The following is a 22,319-nucleotide window of genomic DNA, read 5'->3' on the forward strand; positions in this document are numbered from 1 at the left end:
TTCATTGTATTATCTAAACCAGATCTATTGTGTTATATTCTCCTACATTCAATTCACATTTACACAAACTTCAGAGTGTTTTCTTTCAAATGGTACCAAGAATATGCATATCCTTGGTTCTGTGCCTGAGCTACAGGCTGTTAGATTTGGGTATGTCTTCAGGCGGAAATTGAAAAAAGAAGTTCAAAGCCTATATTTTACACAATATGCTGGAAAACCTCAGTGCTTCAGGAAGCTTGGTTCCCCCATCACTACCTTCACATATTTGTAAGTAAGGTGACCAGTAGAGGTCGGTGTTTCAAACAGCTTGCAATCTAAAAAAGCACCGGAACCACGACAAAACCAGTGGGATCTCGCATTTTGCATCACACGGTTTGAAAAAAGCATGTGATCAAACGAAGCTTTGAACATCAATAATTAAGTACTTCTGATAAAGTGATACATGCATCGGCACAGTGCTTCGAAGTACACTGCTTAGGGATTTCGACATAATTACCTACAAGCATTAACTAAAAGCAAAAATACATATTTTTTATCGTAACTTTCAAAACAATTGTTGATGTGACGTCTCATATAGATTTGAGTCAGTACCACATAAACATTTAAAGTAATAATTACGTTTAATTGACATTGAGTTCAACTTACTAGAAGTATTTGACTTTTAAAAAAACTTGATTGACAGTGTGGATCTGTCCAAAATATATTGACCTCTGTAAACCCAATAAGGCCTGTAGAGGCCTTATCCATAAACAGTCAATACGACTGTCACGCCCTGATCTGTTTCACCTGTCCTCGTTATTTTCTCCACCCCTTACAGGTGTCGCTTATTTTTCCCCGTGTATTTATCCTTGTGTTTCCTGTCTCTCTGCCCCAGTTTGTTTGTATGTTTTCCAAGTCAACCAGCGTTTTTTCCATTCTCCTGCTTTTTGCTATTCTCCTTTTTCTAGTCCTCCCGGTTTTGACAATTGCCTGTTTCTGGACTCTGAACCCGCCTGCCTGACCTTTCTGCCTGCCTTGACCATGAGCCTATCTGCCACTCTGTACCTCCTGGACTCTGATCTGGTTTTGACCTTTAGCCTGTCCACGACCATTCTCTTGCCTACTCCTTTTGGATTAATAAACACTCCAACCATCTGCCTCCTGTGTCTGCATCTGGGTCTTTCCTTGTGTCATGATAATGACCCTTGATGTATTTATGCATTTTAATGAGCAGACATGCATTCCTTAGAGCTGTGTTGCTAAACATCTTTCTACAAACCCCATGCATCCATGTTTATAAACCTCTATGAGGCCCTGTTTCATACTGGACAATAAATGCTTCGTAATCTCAATGTAAACGTATGATAAAAGCTGACAGGAATGTTTGATGTAGTGGCTGTAGGAATTGGCAGTTCACAAGCCAAATATTGGCTGAATGTGTTGGTGGCTCATTAACAAACTGCTATGTTAATGTATTTGGCTACTGTTTTGAGAGCTTCCATGTTGCATCTAATGTGTTGCTTCGACATTTTATGATTTGACTCAGTTGGGGAAAATCCACAGGTTTCAAAAGTTTCCCTGTTTCCTGGAAAAACGTTGCCAACCAGCCAGGTAGCTAGTCCCTACAACATGTAGAATCAATCAACATTGATGACCCAATGGTAGGAATCAAGGACTGTGATGGGTAAAATAATTACCCATTTTCTCTCCCTCCCGCTCCCCCCTTTTGCTTGTGTCCATTAAAGCTAATCCTCTTCGGCCTGCTGGCGTCTGTGGCATCAAATCGGCTGTAACAATCAACTGTCCTCACACTTCACAGCTCTAATTCCCCTGAGTTTGTCAATACCTGCTCTCTCCTTACCCATGAACGGGCTGTCTGGGAGTGTGGCGGCTAATTGCCTGTGGTGTTCCTTTTTGCTGTCTAAATTGATTAGCCGGGCATGTGCAAGGGTACTCCAACATTACCATTTCACTTCTCAGAATTGAACCGAAAAAAAAAAAATATTCGGAGGCTTAGATGAAAGGGGTATCCATTTTCTACTCATCTACTCGACTCTGATCTCTGGCAAACACTCCTGCTTGAACATTTTTAAATGGACAGGGGGTGTGCATTTATACATTTCTCTCTCTCTCTCTCTTTCCTGTATACATCTTCCCTCAGCTGGCCAGAATATTGTTGTTTAATTGGTGTAAAATACAAGTTAAAAGATTAAGGGTGTTTTCAACTGGTAAATATGGAAGGGTGACAATCATTTTGAGTAACTAAAATTATATTTGTTCTGTTCTAGAATGTTTAGATATTAAAAGGAATTCAAGGCCCCAATATAAAAGATGGAACACACATTTCTATCCTCTACCCCCTTCCTCAATCTAAACCCTTGGCATGTGAGAAATGGGTATCCCAATAGGTGCTGTCACCTGTCATAAAATACAGATCAATGCTACCCCATGGGAGCTGGCAAGAAGAAAGTAATTTTGTCTACGATGAAGTGGTTTTACATTTCTTCAATCCATATTACATGAAAAGTCATTTTTCAAGATGCTGTTTAACAGGGGGATTTAAATTTCAGTTTCTACCTGTCTGTTGTGCTAGGATTCCCCTTTCTGTCTTCTGAGACGATCATCAGTCTAAAAGCTTCAGGAAGTATCGCCTTAGCACTTACTGCTTTTGTTAAACTTTTCATAAAGCACTGAGCTCATTCGATAAACTACCCCATGAACTGGAATTGTTTTCAAACAGAAACAAAATATGTGGTAGTAATGTTGAATTGTCTGAAGGTGGACAGTTTCTCTCATTTTGCTGTGACTTTCACTGAATTTTACTGAATCATATTTCAAATGGTCATCTTGAGCTCTCAAAACTGCATTAACTGGTTTGTGGTCCCTGCAATAAGTAGACAGCAGACAGTGTAGATTAATGGATTGAAACCAATGGGAGGTAATGAAATTGAGCAGGGACAAGCCATAGGTAATGCTGCATTCGTAATCAAGTAGGAGGTGGGAATTTACTAGTTGTGATGTCTTAAATACAAGTTGGATGCATTCACGTGCTTTGAACACATTGAGAATCACTGATTGGTTAATGGTCATCATGCTGCATGAACCATAAACTAAAAGTACAGCTATCAAGCTTGTACACAAATGATTGTGTTTAAAATAAATATATTAATAGATCGCATTTTATAAATAATGTTTTGTTGCATTTAAATGCCAAAAATGCTGTTGTCGAGCATGTGAGAGAAGTGGGAGCTCAGGATGATGAACGAGTTCCCACTAGTAATTACCATTTCGAGGGCCGTTAAATATTGTTCCCACTTGGTTATGAATGCAGCATCACAATAAGATGAGGTATGTGACATGGGTTCTAAAGGTCTCGAACAGTCATTCTGAATCCCATGTAAAATAACCTTTTGAATGACCAAAACATCACCAATAATAGTTTTCCAGCTAGAAATGCTCAGCATTTTTGAAAATGTACTTTTTCTAACTATTAGAAAGACCAAAAAACAGCCTGAGTGGGCGGAGAGCTCAACTAGATATTAGAAAACGCCCATGTCAAGTAACATGGACACATTGAGCAGTGCTGTGGTGAGATCAGCACAAGCAAATTTGCTGATACAAAAGCAACTCATACAACATTGAACATTGCATGCAACATTCAATCCTGTCACACATTATGGTTTCACAAATTATTTATGAATTGTCAGCACTGTTTTATCGAGCTAGCTAGTTCATCTTGGACTATTAGAGTTGAAACTAGACAGGGTGAAGTCTGGGTACACTTCATACTGTGGGGCAAAAAAGTATTTAGTCAACCACCAATTGTGCAAGTTCTCCCACTTAAAAAGATGAGAGAGGCCTGTAATTTTCATCATAGGTAGACTTCAACTATGACAGACAAAATGAGAAAAAAAATCCAGAAAATCACATTGTAGGATTTTTTATTTATTTATTTTCAAATTATGGTTGAAAATAAGTATTTGGTCAATAACAAAAGTTTATCACAATACTTTGTTATATACCCTTTGTTGGCAATGACAGAGGTCAAACGTTTTCTGTAAGTCTTCACATGGTTTTCACACACTGTTGCTGGTATTTTGGCCCATTCCTCCATGCAGATCTCCTCTAGAGCAGTGATGTTTTTGGGCTGTTGCTGGGCAACACGGAATTTCAACTCCCTCCAAAGATTTTCTATGGGGTTGAGATCTGGAGACTGGCTAGGCCACTCCAGGACCTTGAAACGCTTCTAACGAAGCCACTCCTTCATTGCCTGGGCGGTGTGTTTTGGATCATTGTCATGCTGAAAGACCCAGCAATGTTTCATCTTCAATGCCCTTGCTGATGGAAGGAGGTTTTCACTCAAAATCTCACAATGCATGGCCCCATTCATTCTTTCCTTTATACGGATCAGTCGTCCTGGTCCCTTTGCAGAAAAACAGCCCCAAAGCATGATGTTTCCACTCCCATGCTTCACAGTAGGTATGGTGTTCTTTGGATGCAACTCAGCATTCTTTGTCCTCCAAACACAACGAGGAGTTTTTACCAAAAAGTTATATTTTGGTTTCATCTGACCATATGACATTCTCCCAATCTTCTTCTGGATCATCCAAATGCTCTCTAGCAAACTTCAGACGGGCCTGGACATGTACTGGCTTAAGCAGGGGGACACGTCTGGCACTGCAGGATTTTGAGCGTAGTGTGTTACTGATGGTAGGCTTTGTTACTTTGGTCCCAGCTCTCTGCAGGTCATTCACTAGGTCCCCCCGTGTGGTTCTGGGATTTTTGCTCACCATTCTTGTGATCATTTTTGACCCCACAGGGTGAGATCTTGCGTGGAGCCCCAGATCGAGGGAGATGATCAGTGGTCTTGTATGTCTTCCATTTCCTACTTATTGCTCCCACAGTTGATTTCTTCAAACCAAACTTTTTACCTATTGCAGATTCAGTCTTCCCAGCCTGGTGCAGGTCTACAATTTCGTTGCTGGTGTCCTTTGACAGCTCTTTGGTCTTGGCCATAGTGGAGTTTGGAGTGTGACTGTTTGAGGTTGTGGACAGGTGTCTTTTATACTGATAACAAGTTCAAACAGGTGCCATTAATACAGGTAACGAGTGGAGGACAGAGGAGCCTCTTAAAGAAGAAGTTACAGGTCTGTGAGAGCTAGAAATCTTGCTTGTTTGTAGGTGACCAAATACTTATTTTCCACCATAATCTGCAAATAAATTCATAAAAAATCCTACAATGTGATTTTCTGTTTTTTTTCTTCTCATTTTGTCTGTCATAGTTGAAGTGTACCTATGATGAAAATTACAGGCCTCTCTCATCTTTTTAAGGGGGAGAACTTGCACAATTGGTTGCTGACTAAATACTTTTTTGCCCCACTGTATATGATATACCATGACTATCAATGACATCAAACATTTTGTATGAAACGTATTCTTTGGTGGGGTTTTTCTGCAGTTGTCTTCCAACAATCTTCTATGCATAGTCTGTTTGCCATATCTCATGATGTAATGACATGACGAGTTTTGGGCAACCCTTCCCCCGCTTTTGTTCCATGCTGGCTGAATACCTAGCTAGCCAGTGACTTGCTAACACCAGACACAGATGAAAGCAGAAACCTATAAGTGTCTTTGCCTTAGATTAATTGGGGAAACCTGTAATTATACTGAACAAAAATATAAATCAATTTAAATAAATGTATTAGGCCCTATTCTTTGAATTTCACAAATGGGCAGTGGCGCAGCCACCCTCTGAGAGCCAGGCCCACACACTGGGGAGCCAGGACCAAGGACCAACCAATCAGAATATGTTTTTCCCCACAAAACAGCTTTATTACAGACTATTTTCATCAGCTGTCCTGGTTGCTGGTCTCAGACAATTTTGCTGGTAAAAAAGACGGATGTGGAGGTCTTGGGCTGGCATGGTTATACGTGGGCTGCCGTTCTGAGGCCAGTTGTACGTACTGCCAAATTCTCTACAATGACGTTGGAGGCAGCTTATGGTAGAGAAATGAACATTTAATTCTCTGGCAACAACTCTGATGGACATTCTTGCAGTCAGCTTGCCAATTGCATGCTCCCTCAACTTGAGACATCTGTGCCATTGTGTTGTGTGACAAAACTACACATTTTACAGTGGCCTTTTATTGTGTAATGATCATGCTGTTCAATCAGCTTCTTGATATGCCACACCTGTCAGGTGGATGGATTATCTTGACAAAGGAGAAAGGCTCACTAATAGGGATGTAAACAAATTTTTTCATCAGAAGGCACTCCCAGGAATCCCAGTTCGACAATAAATGACTGATTTGTTCCATAAAGTTCCATCCATGTCCAAATAGTCACTTGTTGTTAGCGTGTTCAGCCCAGTAATCCATCTTCATGAGGCGCAGGCACTTCATCCAGACAAAAACTCGGAAAGTTCCGTTATAGTCCCTGGCAAACGAATCAATCTTTAGGATGTTTTTAACATAAAACATCAATAATGTTCCAACTGGAGAATTCCTTTGTCTTCAGAAAAGCACTGGAATGAGAAGTAACTCTGTCGGGAGCGCGCGTCATGGGACCGAGGCTCTCTAACAGACCACTGACTTAAAGAGGTCTCATGAGCCCTTCCTTTATAGTAGAATCCTCAAACCAGTTTATAAAGACGTTTGACATTTAGTGGAATCCCTAGGAAGTGCAACCTCATCCATATCTCAATGTGTATTCGGTAGGCCAAGCTTTGAAAAACTACAAACCTCAGATGTCCCACTTCCTGGTTGGATTTTTCTCAGGTTTTCACCTATCATATGAGTTCTGTTATACTCACAGACATCATTCAAACAGTTTTAGAAACTTCAGAGTGTTTTCTATCCAATACCAATAATAATATGCATATATTAGCATCTGGGACAGAGTAGGAGGCAGTTCACTCTGGGCACGCTATTCATCCAAAAGTGAAAATGCTGCCTCCTATCCCAAAAAGGTAAACTTCTCTAGAGTAGGGGGCAGCATTTGAAATTTTGGATGAAAAGCATGCCCAGATTAAATGGCCTGCTACTCGGGCCCAGAAGCTGTGATATGCATATAACTGGTAGATTTCGATAGAAAACTCTCTGAAGTTTCCAAAACTGTTAAAATAGTGTATAACAGAACTGATTTGGCAGGCAAAAACCTGAGAAAAGTCCATTCAGGAAGTTGTTTTTTTGTTGGTTTTGTAGTTTTCTATTCAATGCCATTACAGTATCCATTGACTTAGGACTCAAATTGTTTCAGGCTTGTATTCTGATAAATGAGGGAGTAAGACCAGTCTGAATGAGTGGACCCTGACGTGTCACAGAGCTTTTTCATGCGCAATCCCGAGAGAGTGCCTTTCTTCTTTACCTTTTATATTGACGACGTTATTGTCCGGTTGAAATATTATAGATTATTTAGGCTAAAATCAACCTGAGAATTGAATATTAACATCGTTTGACATGTTTCTATGAACTTTACGGACTCAATTTAGATTTTTTTTGTCTGCCTGTTTTGACTGTGTTTGAACCTGTGGATTACTGAAGAAAACGAGCAAACAAAACAGAGGTTTTTGGATATAAAGAGACTTTATCGAACAAAAATAACATTTATTGAGTAAATTAATGTCTTCTGAGTGCAACCATATGAAGATCATCAAAGGTAAGGGATTAATTGTATCTCTACTTCTGAGTTGTGTAACTCTTCTGCTTGGCTGGTTACTGTTTGCAATGATTTGTCTGCTAGACTATGTTCTCAAATAATCGTAGGGTATGCTTTCGCCGTAAAGCATTTTTTAAATCTGACACTGTGGTTGGATTCACAAGAAGTTCATCTTTAAACCTATGTAAAATATATTTTGTTTTCTGAATTGTTATATTGAGTATTTCTGTATTTGAATCTGGCGCTCTGCAATCTCACTGGATGTTGGCCAGGTGGGACGCTAGCGTCCCACATACCCTAGAGAGGTTAACAAGATGTTTATCTTTCATTTGCTGTATTGGACTTGTTAATGTGTGAAAGTTACATATTTCAAAAAAATATATTTGAGTTCCGCTACCCCTGCGCTAGAAAGGTTAACTCCAACTGGTTGGACCAATAACCCAGGAGCGCAAGTGCCTAACCACCACCTTCTGGTGGTTTCTATCGTATGCGTCCTTTGCTGGTACGAGCCCACCCTACATCAGATAAAGCTGTTGTGAGGTTAAGAATTGTCTCCTGTTCTTCCAAACCTAAATGAGTCACATTAACGATGACCTTTCAGCCATTAACCTCTTTCAGCTAGGGGGCACTATTTTTATGTTTGGAAAAATAATGTTCCCAATGTAAACGGCCTATTTCTCATGCCCATATGCTAGAATAATCATAAAATTGACAGATTAGGATAGAAAACACTCTAAAGTTTTCAAAACTGTCAAAATATTGTATGTGAGTATAACAGAACTGATGTCTCACCTGGCCAATTGCCAGGAAAAATGCAGAGTGCCAAATTTTTAAAAAATGCTATAAAATTCTAACTTTCATTAAATCAACCATGTACGATACCAAATTAAAGCTACACTCGTTGTGAATCCAGCCAACATGTCAGATTTCAAAAAGGCTTTTCGGCGAAAGCCTAAGAAGCTATTATCTGATGATAGCACAACAGTAAACAATGAGACAATAGCATGTTTCAACCCTGCAGGCACCACACAAAATGCAGAAATAAAATATAAATCATGCCTTACCTTTGACGACCTTCTTTTGTTGGCACTCTTATGTTTCCAAAAACATCACAAATGGTCCTTTTGTTCGATTAATTCCGTCGATATATATATCCAAAATGTCCATTCATTTGGCGCGTTTGATCCAGAAAAAAACAGCTTCCAATTTGCGCAACGTCACTACAAAATATCTCAAAAGTTACCTGTAAACTTTGCCAAAACATTTCAAACTACTTTTGTAATACAACTTATTATTTTTAAATGTTAAAGTGAACCGAGGTGGGTTGGCCGAGTACATCAATCTGGCCAACCCAATCTCTCTAGAGTTATTGCTTTCCTAGGGAATTGTTTAATGTTTACCTTAAATCCTACATCTTGATCTTCTTTGACTACTTATTCTGTAGTTTATCTTTTACTTTGTATCAATGACAATGGCGTCATATAATCAGTACCGGCAGGTGATGGATCTGGAAGTATCAGAAAGGTTACCAAGACTATGATGCAGCTCAGAGCCCCTACTCTTCCCGAAAACCGCCAACCCTCTCCTGCCCTTAGTCGGTCTGCTAGGTACCACCCCATACTCACACTTCTAGGAGCACACACAGTGATGAACGGTCGGGATAGGAAATGTTCGATAAGGAGGTAACCCCTGGACCCTGTTGGTACTTGGTTCTTCTCCTAACTCTGTGTGATCAGCAGTGTCAGCAGTGTTTATATGTGTAAATACCTTCTTGCAGTGGGTAACGTGGACCCAAGTGACTCTCTCAGCTATTTTAATGGCAAAGGCAGTGGTTTTAACAGAACCTGGTATGGGCCTTCCCAACGGGGCTGCTTCCAGTATATTCTCCTCAGGGACTGGATTCACCCCCCGCCCCGTCTCCTTGTTGGATTGAGTGAATCACCTTCTCCTGTAATTCACCTGTAGGACACAAAATCTTGGACATACGGATTTGGTTAACAAACAGTCTTCTCATGTGTTCTGCTAGTATATATTCTGTTCTGTTCTGTTCTGGTCCCTAACGCTGGCCTTCTATTTGTTCTACCTGATTAGCTAAACTGTCATCCATTATTTCAATTCATTATCTAAATGGCCCTCCAATGAGGCTGATCAGACCACAAAGGAAAGCCATGATAGAGGTCAAAAGTCATACCACCCTTTTACAGTCGTGTTTCATACTATATTATACAAATTAAAGAAAGACCATCAAACATTTTCTACATGTTGTATCCTAGGTTCCCAGAACATTATCAAAATAATTCACGTTTAATTAAAACTTCTAATATTCCATATGTGTGTGCACCCCTTTAAGATATCGTATCTAGGAAACATGGAAATCTCCTCAAACCCAAAGGCTAAAAGCAAACAAAATATTTCCAGGCCTTTTCAATTTGGTAGGAACATACCTCTATCTCACTCGCTCCCTTCAAGATTACAGCCCCCAGAAAACATCCGAAAGAAAGACAATGAAGCTCTCCTTTTCACAGAAAAAACACTTGGTCAGCATTCATTATACTACCCTGATTCAGAAACCCAAACGCTTACTACAAACAAAACCTAATAATAATGATAATTCCATTGTACTCCCTCCAATCATTAGTTTTACATTTCCTCAATGATTCATTATACTTAATTGAACGTGCGCTACCCTTGGTTACAATGCTGTACTTTAAATCTATGAAATTCCCCTACTACTTGACTAGTTTAGCCCAAGCTTGCTTTGCAACATTAAATCCCATTCAGTATGTCTGCAAACAGTCTCTGAAAATGCTTAATAGGAAACCCTGCCGTTAGACACACACATCTATGATTAATGTGCACTGTCCCTTTAAAATAAAATTAACTCAACCTGCAATCCACTTTGCTGAGCTGACATTGTTCCACGTAATGGAAACAGATTATAATGTTAGAATACATTAACTTCCTGTTCAAATTCACTGGTGTTACCTAAACAATCTATAACTTTCCCTTCTCTTTCGGCTTCACCCTTATGAATTGTCCCAGACTTAAAAGCAATATGCAAATCGCCAAAATGTATAACCTACATCAGTCAATCCATAAGAATAAAAGCACCATTCGATGGGCACAACTCTACCACAATTATCTCTCCTTTATTATTTAGAATTCCTTAGATTTAGGTAACTGTCTCTTCTATGATTCAGTAATTTCAATATGACTCCTTTCTCAATACGTTATTCCAGTAGATCAGTTAGGCAAGACAACGTATTACATCAAAATAGCCTCGATGTTATTTAGAATGAATTAGTCTTTCAATTGAACCTAAACCAGCTATTAAAACGTTCCGTTTATATCTTAAACAAACACTAACAACCGTATCTCTCCCAGCCAAACATATCAATATTTGAATTACAATCAGAATTAATTTTAGTCTATTGGTGCATAGGCTGAGATACGAACTTGATTATCCCGCGTGTAGGCAAAAATTCAACCCCTGGACCACCAACACTATTGAAATGATGGAGACGCAAATAACCCAATTATTATAATTAGTCTGCAGTCGTAAACTCCGGTACGTACTACCGAGACAATTCCCAGAAAATAGAAAAAAGGTCCAAGCGTTTCCCCAGTGAGGATTCTCCTTACTCTCTCTCGTTGTCTCTGCCTCTCTCTTTTCCTTGTATGTCCCCTTATCTTCTCTTTTCCTTTCCTCTCTTGACCCTTGTCACTCTCTCTATCTCCTACTCAGCATTTAGGAACAATTACTATTATGACTTTTGATAAATTATTAGGTCTCACACGCACATCATTTTTTCCCCTGCTGATATCCTTCTGGTAACTTTCTCTCACCCTTTCTCTACGCTTGCCTTCTTACCTTCTTTTCTGGGATTCAGACAGCCAGGTAGTTAACCCTCAACCTGCTGTTTCCCTTGACTATCTACACACGTCTTATGTATCTACTTTATCATTAAATCACATTTTTCTACATCTAGACGTCTCTCAAATTCATACTTCTTTCTTAATTTTGGGCATTAGATTTACCTCTCCATTTTGGGAATTTGATTTATCTCTTATCTCCGGTTAATTCCGGGACCTCCTTTGAGGATTTACTACCGATCGTTAGTAAAACCTTGGAGTTCCTATGCTTATTCTCAAAATCTATGTGTATGTATTTCTATGATCTATGTATGTGCTATTTTCCCTTTATCTTATTCTCAAAATCTATGTGTAAGTATTTCTAATTCTGATTAAATTAATGCTATGTGTCTCACTGATGTGTATGTCACTACTCCCTATGTGTTGGCTCACAGTTACTATGCTTATTATGCTTTCTTGAAACTGTATCTATAGAGGTGCCGATCGGACACTAGGTCTCACCCGTATACAACCTATAAGCTATTTTCCAGGGGTCGTAAATCCCTACTCAGCAGCCTATTTTTCTGTTGTTGCTTGTTATTTTGATTAATATCTCGTTAATATCTCGTAACTCACTCCGCTAAAATAGGCTTCCCTTCTTCGTTGGATAATCAGACCTAGATGTGCGAAGATCTGACTCTCCCCTTCCTGCTAATATCCCCTAGATTATTTACAGTTAGATCTCAATATTCTCTAGTTTATATTGGTACTGCAGATACCCGGTGTCATTACGGACCCCCTTCTACTGCTGCCTAGGTGGCTCTACACCCAATTCCTATCTTCCATTTGCATAGAATACTTTGTTCCCTTTAAAACTTTTCTCTACACAAAATTCTAAAGATAGGTCACTGTGTTAGAATGCCTTATGGGAATTTTAAAATCAGCACCTAAACTACACAAAAACAATCAAAAATGTCTGAATGTAGCCCGAGCATCAATTCCCCAGAATTCGTGAATAAAGATTTACTGACCTTCGTCTCGTAGACTGGGAAAAGCAATGTAGGTTGGATCTCGTCACCACCTCTGTCGTGTACCAGTTCACCACTAGCCTGAAATAAACCCTGAATTCAGAGGTCAGGTCTTTGTCTTACGGATCCTGGATCCGCCCGTGCACGGTTTTCAGCAGTTTCTTGGGACGACAGAGGCAGGTATTGAGATCCGGCTCGAAGGACCAAATTGTCACGAGAATTATGTTCTCAATGTTCATAACCCAATTCAATTACACTACTCGGCCTGCAACCCAGAATTTGTAAGATACTGGTTGAATGAAACAGATGGAGGCCCAGCTAAATAGTCCAAATGTTTATTCATGAGAGCGCTAGTTCGTTGTACAAAACCATTCATTTTATACTAGCTCCTTACGCACATACTTTTACACACAAACAGTAGATACAATACGCACATAAATACACACGAACAGTAAGTATCCTACGCACATACTGTATCAATACCCAGCCGACAAAGATTAGGGACCGTGAGAAGTACTCCCTGTCCTCCCTCAAGATTAGGGAGTACTCACTGCCTTCTCCCAAATCTCTCAGAGGCCCCTAGCAAGGTCGGCACCGAATAATGCTCAGACAGTCTGTGTTTAAGATACTAAAATTATATATTGTACAGATATATAATTTTACTGACTAAAACTACACACATCATTAATAATAATGTAATGATCCTAATCAATTTCATACAATTATATGCTTTCAGGGTGTAATATTCTAGTCATTCATTTAAACATATAAATTCCATCAACAGTCCTGAAACGATTAGTTCTTCAATTAAATATATGAAGTTACCCAACATCATGAATTAAAGGCACTCATGAAGACACACATACTCATAAGTACCACATATCGATAAGAATGCTTGATTCTGATTTTTCTTTCATTATATTTTCAGGTACTTCTGTATATCAAGTTACTGCTTCGGACGCTGATGACCCAACGTATGGAAATAGTGCCCGAGTTGTCTACAGTATTCTCCAAGGACAGCCATATTTCTCTATTGATCCCAAAACTGGTAAGACACAATATTGTACACATTATCAACTTACTTTGACTGAATGCAGTGCTGGTTTGAATTAGTCATGAAATAGAATCAACATAAAATATTTATACATCATATACTATCGTCCGATATGGAGTGATTTTCTTTATTGATACTTCGGAATTATCTCCACGGAAATCTCTCCACAATGGTTCCGTGGGCAAATGACATACAGTGTACAGGTAATGACAGAAGCTATCTCTGAGATGTAAGCAAACTACAGCCATAGAGTACCACAGTATAAGTCATAACACTCATAAAGCATATAAAGAACTACAACTGCCATGATCATCTGGACGAGACTACCGAATTGAGGCAAAGGTAAGAATCTCTGATTTAACTCTCTAAATGTTTGCTAAATTTAGTAATAATTAAATTGGCTACATTTTTTTAAATTGACAGTTCTCTTGTACAAGTTTTAGATTGGCACAATACCTGTTAGCAAAGGTGTCAGCTAGAGAATACATGTAGGAGCTTACAGGGGTTTGTAGTCGTGCATGATGTCTACTTTGATGCTAATTAGCATTTTTGATTCTGAGAGTAAATATAGCCGAATATATTAATAAAAGTCACCTTGTCCGAGAGAGATTTATATGATTATCAAAAAGTCACACCAGGGTAAGCTTACACGAAATCCAGTGGTGTAAAAAGTACATCAATTATAAGTCTAAAAGTATTCGGTTTTAAATATACTCAAGTAACAAAAGTAAAAGTTTGAATCATTTAAAATTCCTTACATTAAGCAACCCAGATGGCAGGATTTTTTTATTCATTTTTTAAAATTACGGATAGCCAGGGGCACACTTCAACAGTCAGACATAATTTAAAAATGAAGCATTTGTGTTTAGTGAGTCTGCCAGATCAGAGGCAGTAGGGATGAGCAGGGATGAAGTGAGTGAATGAATTAGACAATTTTCCTGTCCTGCTAAGCATTCAAAATGTAACAAGTACTTTTGGGTGTCAGGGAAAATGTAAGGAATAAAAAATACACTATTTCCTTTGGGAATGTAGTGGAGCAAAAGTAAAAGTTGTCAAAAATATTAATAGTAAAGTAAGTACAGATACAGCAAAAACTACTTAAGTGGTACTTTAAAGTATTTTTACTTAAGTACTTTACACCACTTCACGAAACACAGCACTTATTTTAAGTGTTTCTAAAATTCCATATGAGAAAAATGAATGGTTGAAAAAGGATTAGAACCATTTTCCTGTTTGACCGCTGGGTTTTATAGGTATTATGACACCTCCATTGTGGGGCTCTATACAACCTCCACATTCTTTATTGCAGTGGTCACCAACAGGTCGATCATCCTAGTCGATCACCAAACATTTCTGTAGAAAAGCCAACGACAAAAGCATAAAGGCTTGAGCTCAGTTTTTTTGTGTTGTGCTGTTGGCGGTAGGTGCACTTGGTTCAGAAGCCCTGTGCACCAGGTAGACCATTTAATTTGTATGAAAATACAAACTTTGCCTACCCGGCGGAACAAGGGATCTTTGGCTAAATCGAGTGCTCCTACTGTGCTGTCCAATCGAATAGCCAATCGGATAGAGCACCAGCTGTTCCGGAAGACTATGTGACCACTATCCCCATAGCCGATGTGAGAAAGACCTTTAAACAGGTCAACATTCACAAGGCCGTGGGGCCAGATGGACTACCAGAGTGTGTACTCAGAGCATGCATGGACCAATTGTCAAGTGTCTTCACTGACATTTTCAAGCTCTCTCTGACCGAGTCTGTGATACCCACATGTTTCAAGCAGACCACCATAGTTCCTGTGCCCTAGAATGCGATGGTAACCTGCCTAAATGACCACCGCCCCGAAGCACGTCGGTAGCTATGAATTGCTTTGAAGGTCATGGCTCACATCAACACCATCATACCGGAAAGCCTAGACCCACTCCAATTCGCATACAGCCGCAACAGATCCACAGATGACGCAATCTCAATTGCACTCCACACTGCCCTTTCCCAACTGGACAAAGGAACACCTATGTGAGAATGCTGTTCATTGACTACACCTCAGCGTTCAACACCATAGTGCCCACAAAGCTCATCATTAAGCTAAGGACCCTGGTACTAAACACCTCCCTCTGAAACTGGATCCTGGACTTCCTGACGAGCCGCCCCCCCAGGTGGTAAAGTTAGGCAACAACACGTCTGCCACGCTGATCCTCACCACAGGGGCCCCTCAATGGTGCGTGCTTAGTCCCCTCCTGCACTCCCTGTTCACCCACGACTGCATTGCCAAGCATGACTCCAACACCATCATTAATTTTGTTGATGACAGAACAGTAGTACGCCTGATCACCGACAATGATGAGTCAGCCTATAGGGAGGAGGTCAGAGACCTGGCTGTGTGGTGCCAGGATAGCAACCTCTCCCTCATTGTGAAGGAGATGATCGTGGACTACAGGAAAAGGAGGGCTGAACAGGCCCCAATTAACATCGACTGGGCGTGTAGGGGAACGGGTGAAGAGTTTCAAGTTCCTTGGTGTCAACATCACCAACAAACTATCATTTTCCAAAAACACCAAGAAAGTCGTGAAGAGGGCACAACAAAACCTTTTCCCTCTCAGGAGACTGAAAAGATTTGGCATGGGTCCCCCGATCCTCAGAAAGTTCTACAGCTGGATCATCGAGAGCATCTTGACCGGTTGCATCACCGCCTGGTATGACAACTGCTCGTAATCTGACCGTAAGGCACTACAGAGGGTAGTGGGTACGGCACAATACATCACTGGGGCCAAGCTCCCTGCCATCCAGGACCTATATACTAGCCAGAGGAAGGACCAACAATTGTCAAAGACTCCAGTCGCCCAAGTCATAGACTGTCCTCCCTGCTACCGCACGGCAAACGGTACCAGAACCCCAAGTCTAGGTCCAAAGGCTCCTTAACAGCTTATAACACCAAGCTATTAGACTGCTGAACAATTAATCAAATGGTCACCCAGACTATATACATGGACACCCTCCCCCCCTTTGTTTTTAGACTGCAACTCACTGTTTATTATCTATGCATAGTCACCTTGCAGGGTGTAGGGGCGGCAGGGTAGCCTAGTGGTTAGAGTGTTGGACTAGTAACCGGAAGGTTGCAAGTTCAAACCCCTGAGCTGACAAGGTACAAATCTGTCGTTCTGCCCCTGAACAGGCAGTTAACCCACTGTTCCTAGGCTGTCATTGAAAATAAGAATTTGTTCTTAACCGACTTACCTAGTTAAATAAAGGTTCAAAAAAATGACCTCGACTAACCTGTACCCCTGTATAACCTGTATTGACTCATCACCTGTATAAAGCCTTTTAATAAATATGCTAAAATCAGTTTTCGCTTTGTCATTAAATGTGGAAAAAAGAAGGGGTCTGAATACTTTCTGAATGCACTGTAGATATTGGTGTAGTACTTGCGAGCCTCAGTGAAGCATATATTGAACATATATTGAAACTCTTTACCCGTTCCACTACACGCCCAGTCGAAGTTATGTCATTTTATTGTTACTTTTTATTTATTTTTTCACTTGATTTAGTAAATATTTTCTTAACTCTATTTCTTCAACTGCGTTGTTGGTTGTGTGCTTGTAAGCAAGCATTTCACAGTAAGTTCTACACCTGTTGTATTCGGAACAATCCCTCGGTCTACCTACAGCTTCCATGTCCCCGGCCATAGCAAAGTTTGACACTAGCCTACGTGAGATCTCATAACTTTTACAACCATGACTAGAGAGAGACTGTCAAAGAATACAGCAAAGAGCTGCTGTTTTTATGAGTGAGTTCATGTCTAAGTTTTATTCAACCTTATTACTAAACATAAAACTAGCAATTCACTCTACTTCCACTCGCGCTACAGCTGCAATGATATAGCTAAGTGTATCGATAGCCCTGTGTTTTTATTATTATTATTTGCAGCTCATCGTGTCTTTTAATATCGAGGAATATTTCACTTCTTCTGGTCATAGTAACAACATACATTTTTGCCTGAGGCAGATGCGGTGCGACTCAAGTTTGGACATTAGGTGCAAGACTGTGTCCCTTCTCTCTGGTCAGTCTCACCGAAGGAATGTAAGTAGTAAGCAGGGACCGTGAGAGGCGAACCCTCTGCTGCTCTCTCCCTCCCTCCTTCCACTGAAGCTTAATACCTTGTTCAAACCAATTAGGAACTCGGAAATCTCTGACTTCCGATTTCAGTGCGTTCAAGACAATTCTGAAAAAAAATTATCCGGCTGGGGAAATCTGTTTTGAATGGTCATCCAACTCGAAAACATCTTTCTAGGGCTTCGACTTTCCGACCTGGTGTTCACTGACATAATTTTGTCTGTGTAGCCCATTTGTCTTGAAACCCCATGACCATCAGACGAAGGTACCATCAGTCTAGTAAAATTAAAAAGCGAAGTATTTCAATATATGCTTCACTGAGGCTCGCAAGTACTACACCAATATCTACAGTGCATTCAGAAAGTATTCAGACCCCTTCTTTTTTCCACATTTAATGACAAAGCAAAAACTGATTTGAGCATATTTATTAAAATAAAAAACAGAAATACCTTATTTACAGTATTCAGACCATTTGCTCTGTGACTCGAAATTGCGCTCAGGTGCATCCTGTTTCCATTGAACATCCTTGAGATTTTTCTACAACTTGGAGTCCATCTGTGGTTAATTCTATTGATTGGACATGGTTGGGATAGGCACACATCTGTCTATATAAAGTTACCATAGTTGACAGTGCATGTCAGGGCAAAACCCAAGCTATGACGTCGAAAGAATTGTCCATAGAAGTCCGAGACAGGATTGTCTCAAGGCACATATCTGGGGAAGGGTAACAAAAAATGTCTGCAGCATTGAAGGTCCCCAAGAACACAGTGGACCTCATAATTTTTAAATGGAAGAAGTTTGGAAACACCAAGACTCTTACTAGAGCTGGCCTTTTGGCCAAACTGAGATGTAGGGGGAGAAGGGCCTTGGTCAGGGAGGTGACCAAGAACCTGATGGTCACTCGGACAGAGCTCCAGATTTCCTCTGTGGAGATAGGAGAACCTTCCAGAAGGGTAATCATCTCTACAGTACTCTGCCAGATGGAAGCCACTCCTCAGTAAAAGGCACATGACAGCCTGCTTGGAGTTTGAGAAAAGGCACTTAAAGGACTCTCAGGCCATGAGAAACAAGATTCTCTGGTCTGATAAAATCAAGATTGAACTCTTTGGCCTGAATGCCAAACGTCACGTATGGAGAAACCTGGCACCATCCCTACGATGAAGCATGGTAGTGACAGCATCATGGTATGGGGATGTTTTTCAGCAGCAGGGAGTGGGAGACTAGTCAGGATTGAGGGAAAGATGAACAGAGCAAAGTACAGAGAGATCCTTGTTGAAAACCTGCTCCAGTGCATTCAGAACCTAGACTGGGGTGAAGGTTCACCTTCCAACAGGACCACGACCCTAAGCACACAGCCAAGACAACGCAAGAGTGGATTCGGGAGTATCTGAATGTCCTGTGGCCCAACCAGAGTGGCCCAACCAGAGCCCGAACTTGAACCTGATCAAACATCTCTGGAGAGACCTGAAAATAACTGTGCATCGACGCTCCCCATCCAACCCGATATATCTTGAGAGGATCTGCAGTGAAGAATGGGAGAAACTCCCCAAATACAGGTGTGCCAAGCTTGTATTGTCATAACCAAAAAGTCTCGAGGCTGTAATTGCTGCCAAAGGTGCTGAGCAAAGGGTCTAAATACTTATGCAAATTTTATATTTCCATTTGTTATTTGTAATATATGTAAAAATATTTGTAAAAAATAGTTTTTGCTTTGTCATTATTCGCTAGAATAAGGCTGTAACGTAACAAAATGTAGAAAAAGTCAAGGGGTCTGAATTCTTCACAAATCCATTTTATTTTGTCATCAAAGCTTGAGTTTTGAAATATAATATGGTCTGAGAAGAATAATATTGTCATGGCAAGCATATATCCAATATGCTGTGATAATGTATTTGGCCTAATGCACTGTCATGACATTGGCGTGTGGGGGGAGGTTTATGACCCCCATAAATACCTTTCTCCCTTTCTCTCTCTCTACTCTATAGAGTTGACTCTTGTAAAGCCTTTGTAACATAGAGAGTCTGGTAACATTGAAAGGTGGGAAACGGAACCATATTTCAGTAATCCAACCAGTTGAAAATATGCATTGGTACTTAATGAATATGATCTCAGATCAGTTGTTGTCTAAGACATTACTACTAATGACAGGATGACAAACTGTATCTTGGAAAGTCGACACATTCTAGTTATCAGATTCACATGGAATTGTTGTGCATTTTAAATGTTTAACTTTTTAGGGATCAGTGGCTTCCCACCTTGACAACTTCCGGTGATATTGCAGAGCGCCAAATTCAAATTAAATTACAATAAATATTTAACTTTCATGAAATCACAAGTGCAATACATCAAAATAAAGCGTAACTTGTTGTTAATCCAGCCGCTGTGTCAGATTTCAAAAAGGCTTTACGGCGAAATCAAACCATGAGGATTATCTGAGGACAGCACACAAAACATTACAAACAGTTAGCAGCCAAGTAGATTAGTCATGAAAGTCAGAAATAGCAATAAAATTAATCACTTACCTTTGATCTCCGTATGTTTGCACTCACAAGACTCCCAGTTACACAATAAATGTTTGTTTTGGTTGATTAAGTCCCTCTTTATATTTCAAAAACCTCCATTTTGTTGGCGCGTTTTGTTCAGTAATCCAATGGCTCAAATGCGGTCACAAGAGGCAGACGAAAATTCCAAATAGTATCCATAAAGTCCGTAGAAACATGTCAAACGATGTTTATAATCAATCCTCAGATGTTTTTTTGCCTAAATAATCGCTAATATTTAAAGCAGACAATAATGTCTTCAATATAAAAGAAAAACAGGAAAGGTGCACTCATTTTTTAGAATAAAGGCCTGAAACAATTTCTAAAGACTGTTCACAGCTAATGGAAGCCATAGGGAACGGAATCTGGGTCCTATCCCTTTAAATGGTGGATTTCAATGGAAAAACACCCATTTCAAAATAATAACACTTCCTGGATGGATTTTCCTCAGGTTTTCGCCTGCCATTTCAGAGTGTTTTCTATCCAAATCATATGCATATCCTAGCTTCTGGGCCTAAGTAGCAGGCAGTTTACTTTGGGCACGCTTTTCATCCAAAATTTCACCACTATATAAACCCGTTAACAAAAATGATTCTTCCTGTTCCAGGGACGTGCGGACTTGCGGTCCCCATGTTAAAAAGGACAAGGTCACCGACAGAACTAAGCCAACCTCAGCGTGAGCTCTGGTTGAACGACAAACCTAACGAATCAAATTTAGCATTAGCGCAGCAACTGTAGACGTGGGCTAGGAGAGGACGGACAGAGTATCCATTCTACCACACTCCAGTTCACCACTAGACATTCTTCAGAGGACCAGAGATCCATGCTGGACCACCCCGCCTTCTATCTATGACCAATCTACCGAAGCGCAGCTCAGAGTAAATATTTATTGCATTTTCCTTTTTCAAATGGGCGGATATTTAGACTGCATAAGATACTGTATTTACGATAACATAGCTTCCTACGGCCCGATAGAGACACAAAAACTTTTTGTTCCTCAGTCTTCCCGCTCTTTCACTCAAACCCAACCCCCTTTCTTTGGGTAACTAGGCGTCATATCTGTTCCGTCCGCTACGGATGTTTTCCTTTATGACATCATTTGTAATCAACGTATGATACATTCTGTGTATATGTAATTCTGCGTAATTATTTAGGTATTTAGTAAAACCAATTTTTGTATAGTTGATTCAACTTGTTAGCCAGTGTTCGTAAAGATAACGAAGAATTTACAACTTTCAGATGAGCCTGAATAAAGTGATGATTAAATATTGACTGCTACTGACGTAAAAGATTAATAGGTCTTTAAGAGTTTATTCGGAAGATAACAGCTCTATAAACATTATGTCGTGGTGCCCCTGCTTTCTAGTTAATTACATTTACATGATTAGCTTTATCAGGTAATATTAATGACAGAGAAATTATTTTATAGAATAGCATGTCATATCACTTAATCCGGCATAGCCAAAGACATGATAGATCTTGGCTTGCTTTTTGACTGTGAAAGTGATCTTGACTCAGAAAAGGTTTTCATTGATAATTTTTTTTATTTAACCTTTATTTAACCAGGTAAGCTAGCTGAGAACAAGTTCTCATTTACAACTGCGACCTGGCCAAGATAAAGCAAAGCAGTGCGACAGAAACAACAACAGAGTTACACATGGAATAAACAAGCATACAGTCAATAACACAATAGAAGAAAAAGAAAGTCTATATACAGTATGTGCAAATGGCATGAGGAGGTAAGGCAATAAATAGGCCATAGTAGCAAAGTAATTCAAATTTAGCAGATTAACACTGGAGTGATCGATGGGCAGATGATGATGAGCAGATGATGGTGAGTAAGTAGTGATTACTGGTGTGCAAAAGAGCAGCAAAGTAAACGTTTTTTACAGATGGACTATATACAGCTGCAGCGATTGGTTAGCTGCTCAGGTTGGTGACCACTGCTTTAAGGTATTGTTCAGCTCCCTATTTACTCTGTAGGCAATCACTAACAATCTCCTCTGAGGTCATTTGTATTAGATGCACTCTCTCTCTCTGGGCTACAGTCAGCCTTTAAAATAAAATTTAAAACAAAGGTTTAAACTGTTTCACTCTTTTCA

General features: G+C 39.9%; 1 protein-coding gene across 2 annotated transcripts in view; it reads left to right on the top strand.

The window, feature by feature from the left end:
• The window catches only part of LOC109909554 (cadherin-18), a 363,038-nt gene that overhangs the window by 221,144 nt on the left and 119,575 nt on the right, over positions 1-22,319 (top strand). For both annotated transcript variants that reach the window (XM_031796728.1, XM_020508571.2), the window contains one exon: positions 13,444-13,563. In XM_031796728.1, coding sequence (XP_031652588.1) covers positions 13,444-13,563 — 120 coding nt within the window. The remainder of the gene's footprint in view (positions 1-13,443; positions 13,564-22,319) is intronic.

This window comes from Oncorhynchus kisutch, linkage group LG18, assembly GCF_002021735.2.
Source record: "Oncorhynchus kisutch isolate 150728-3 linkage group LG18, Okis_V2, whole genome shotgun sequence".
NCBI lineage: Eukaryota > Metazoa > Chordata > Actinopteri > Salmoniformes > Salmonidae > Oncorhynchus > Oncorhynchus kisutch.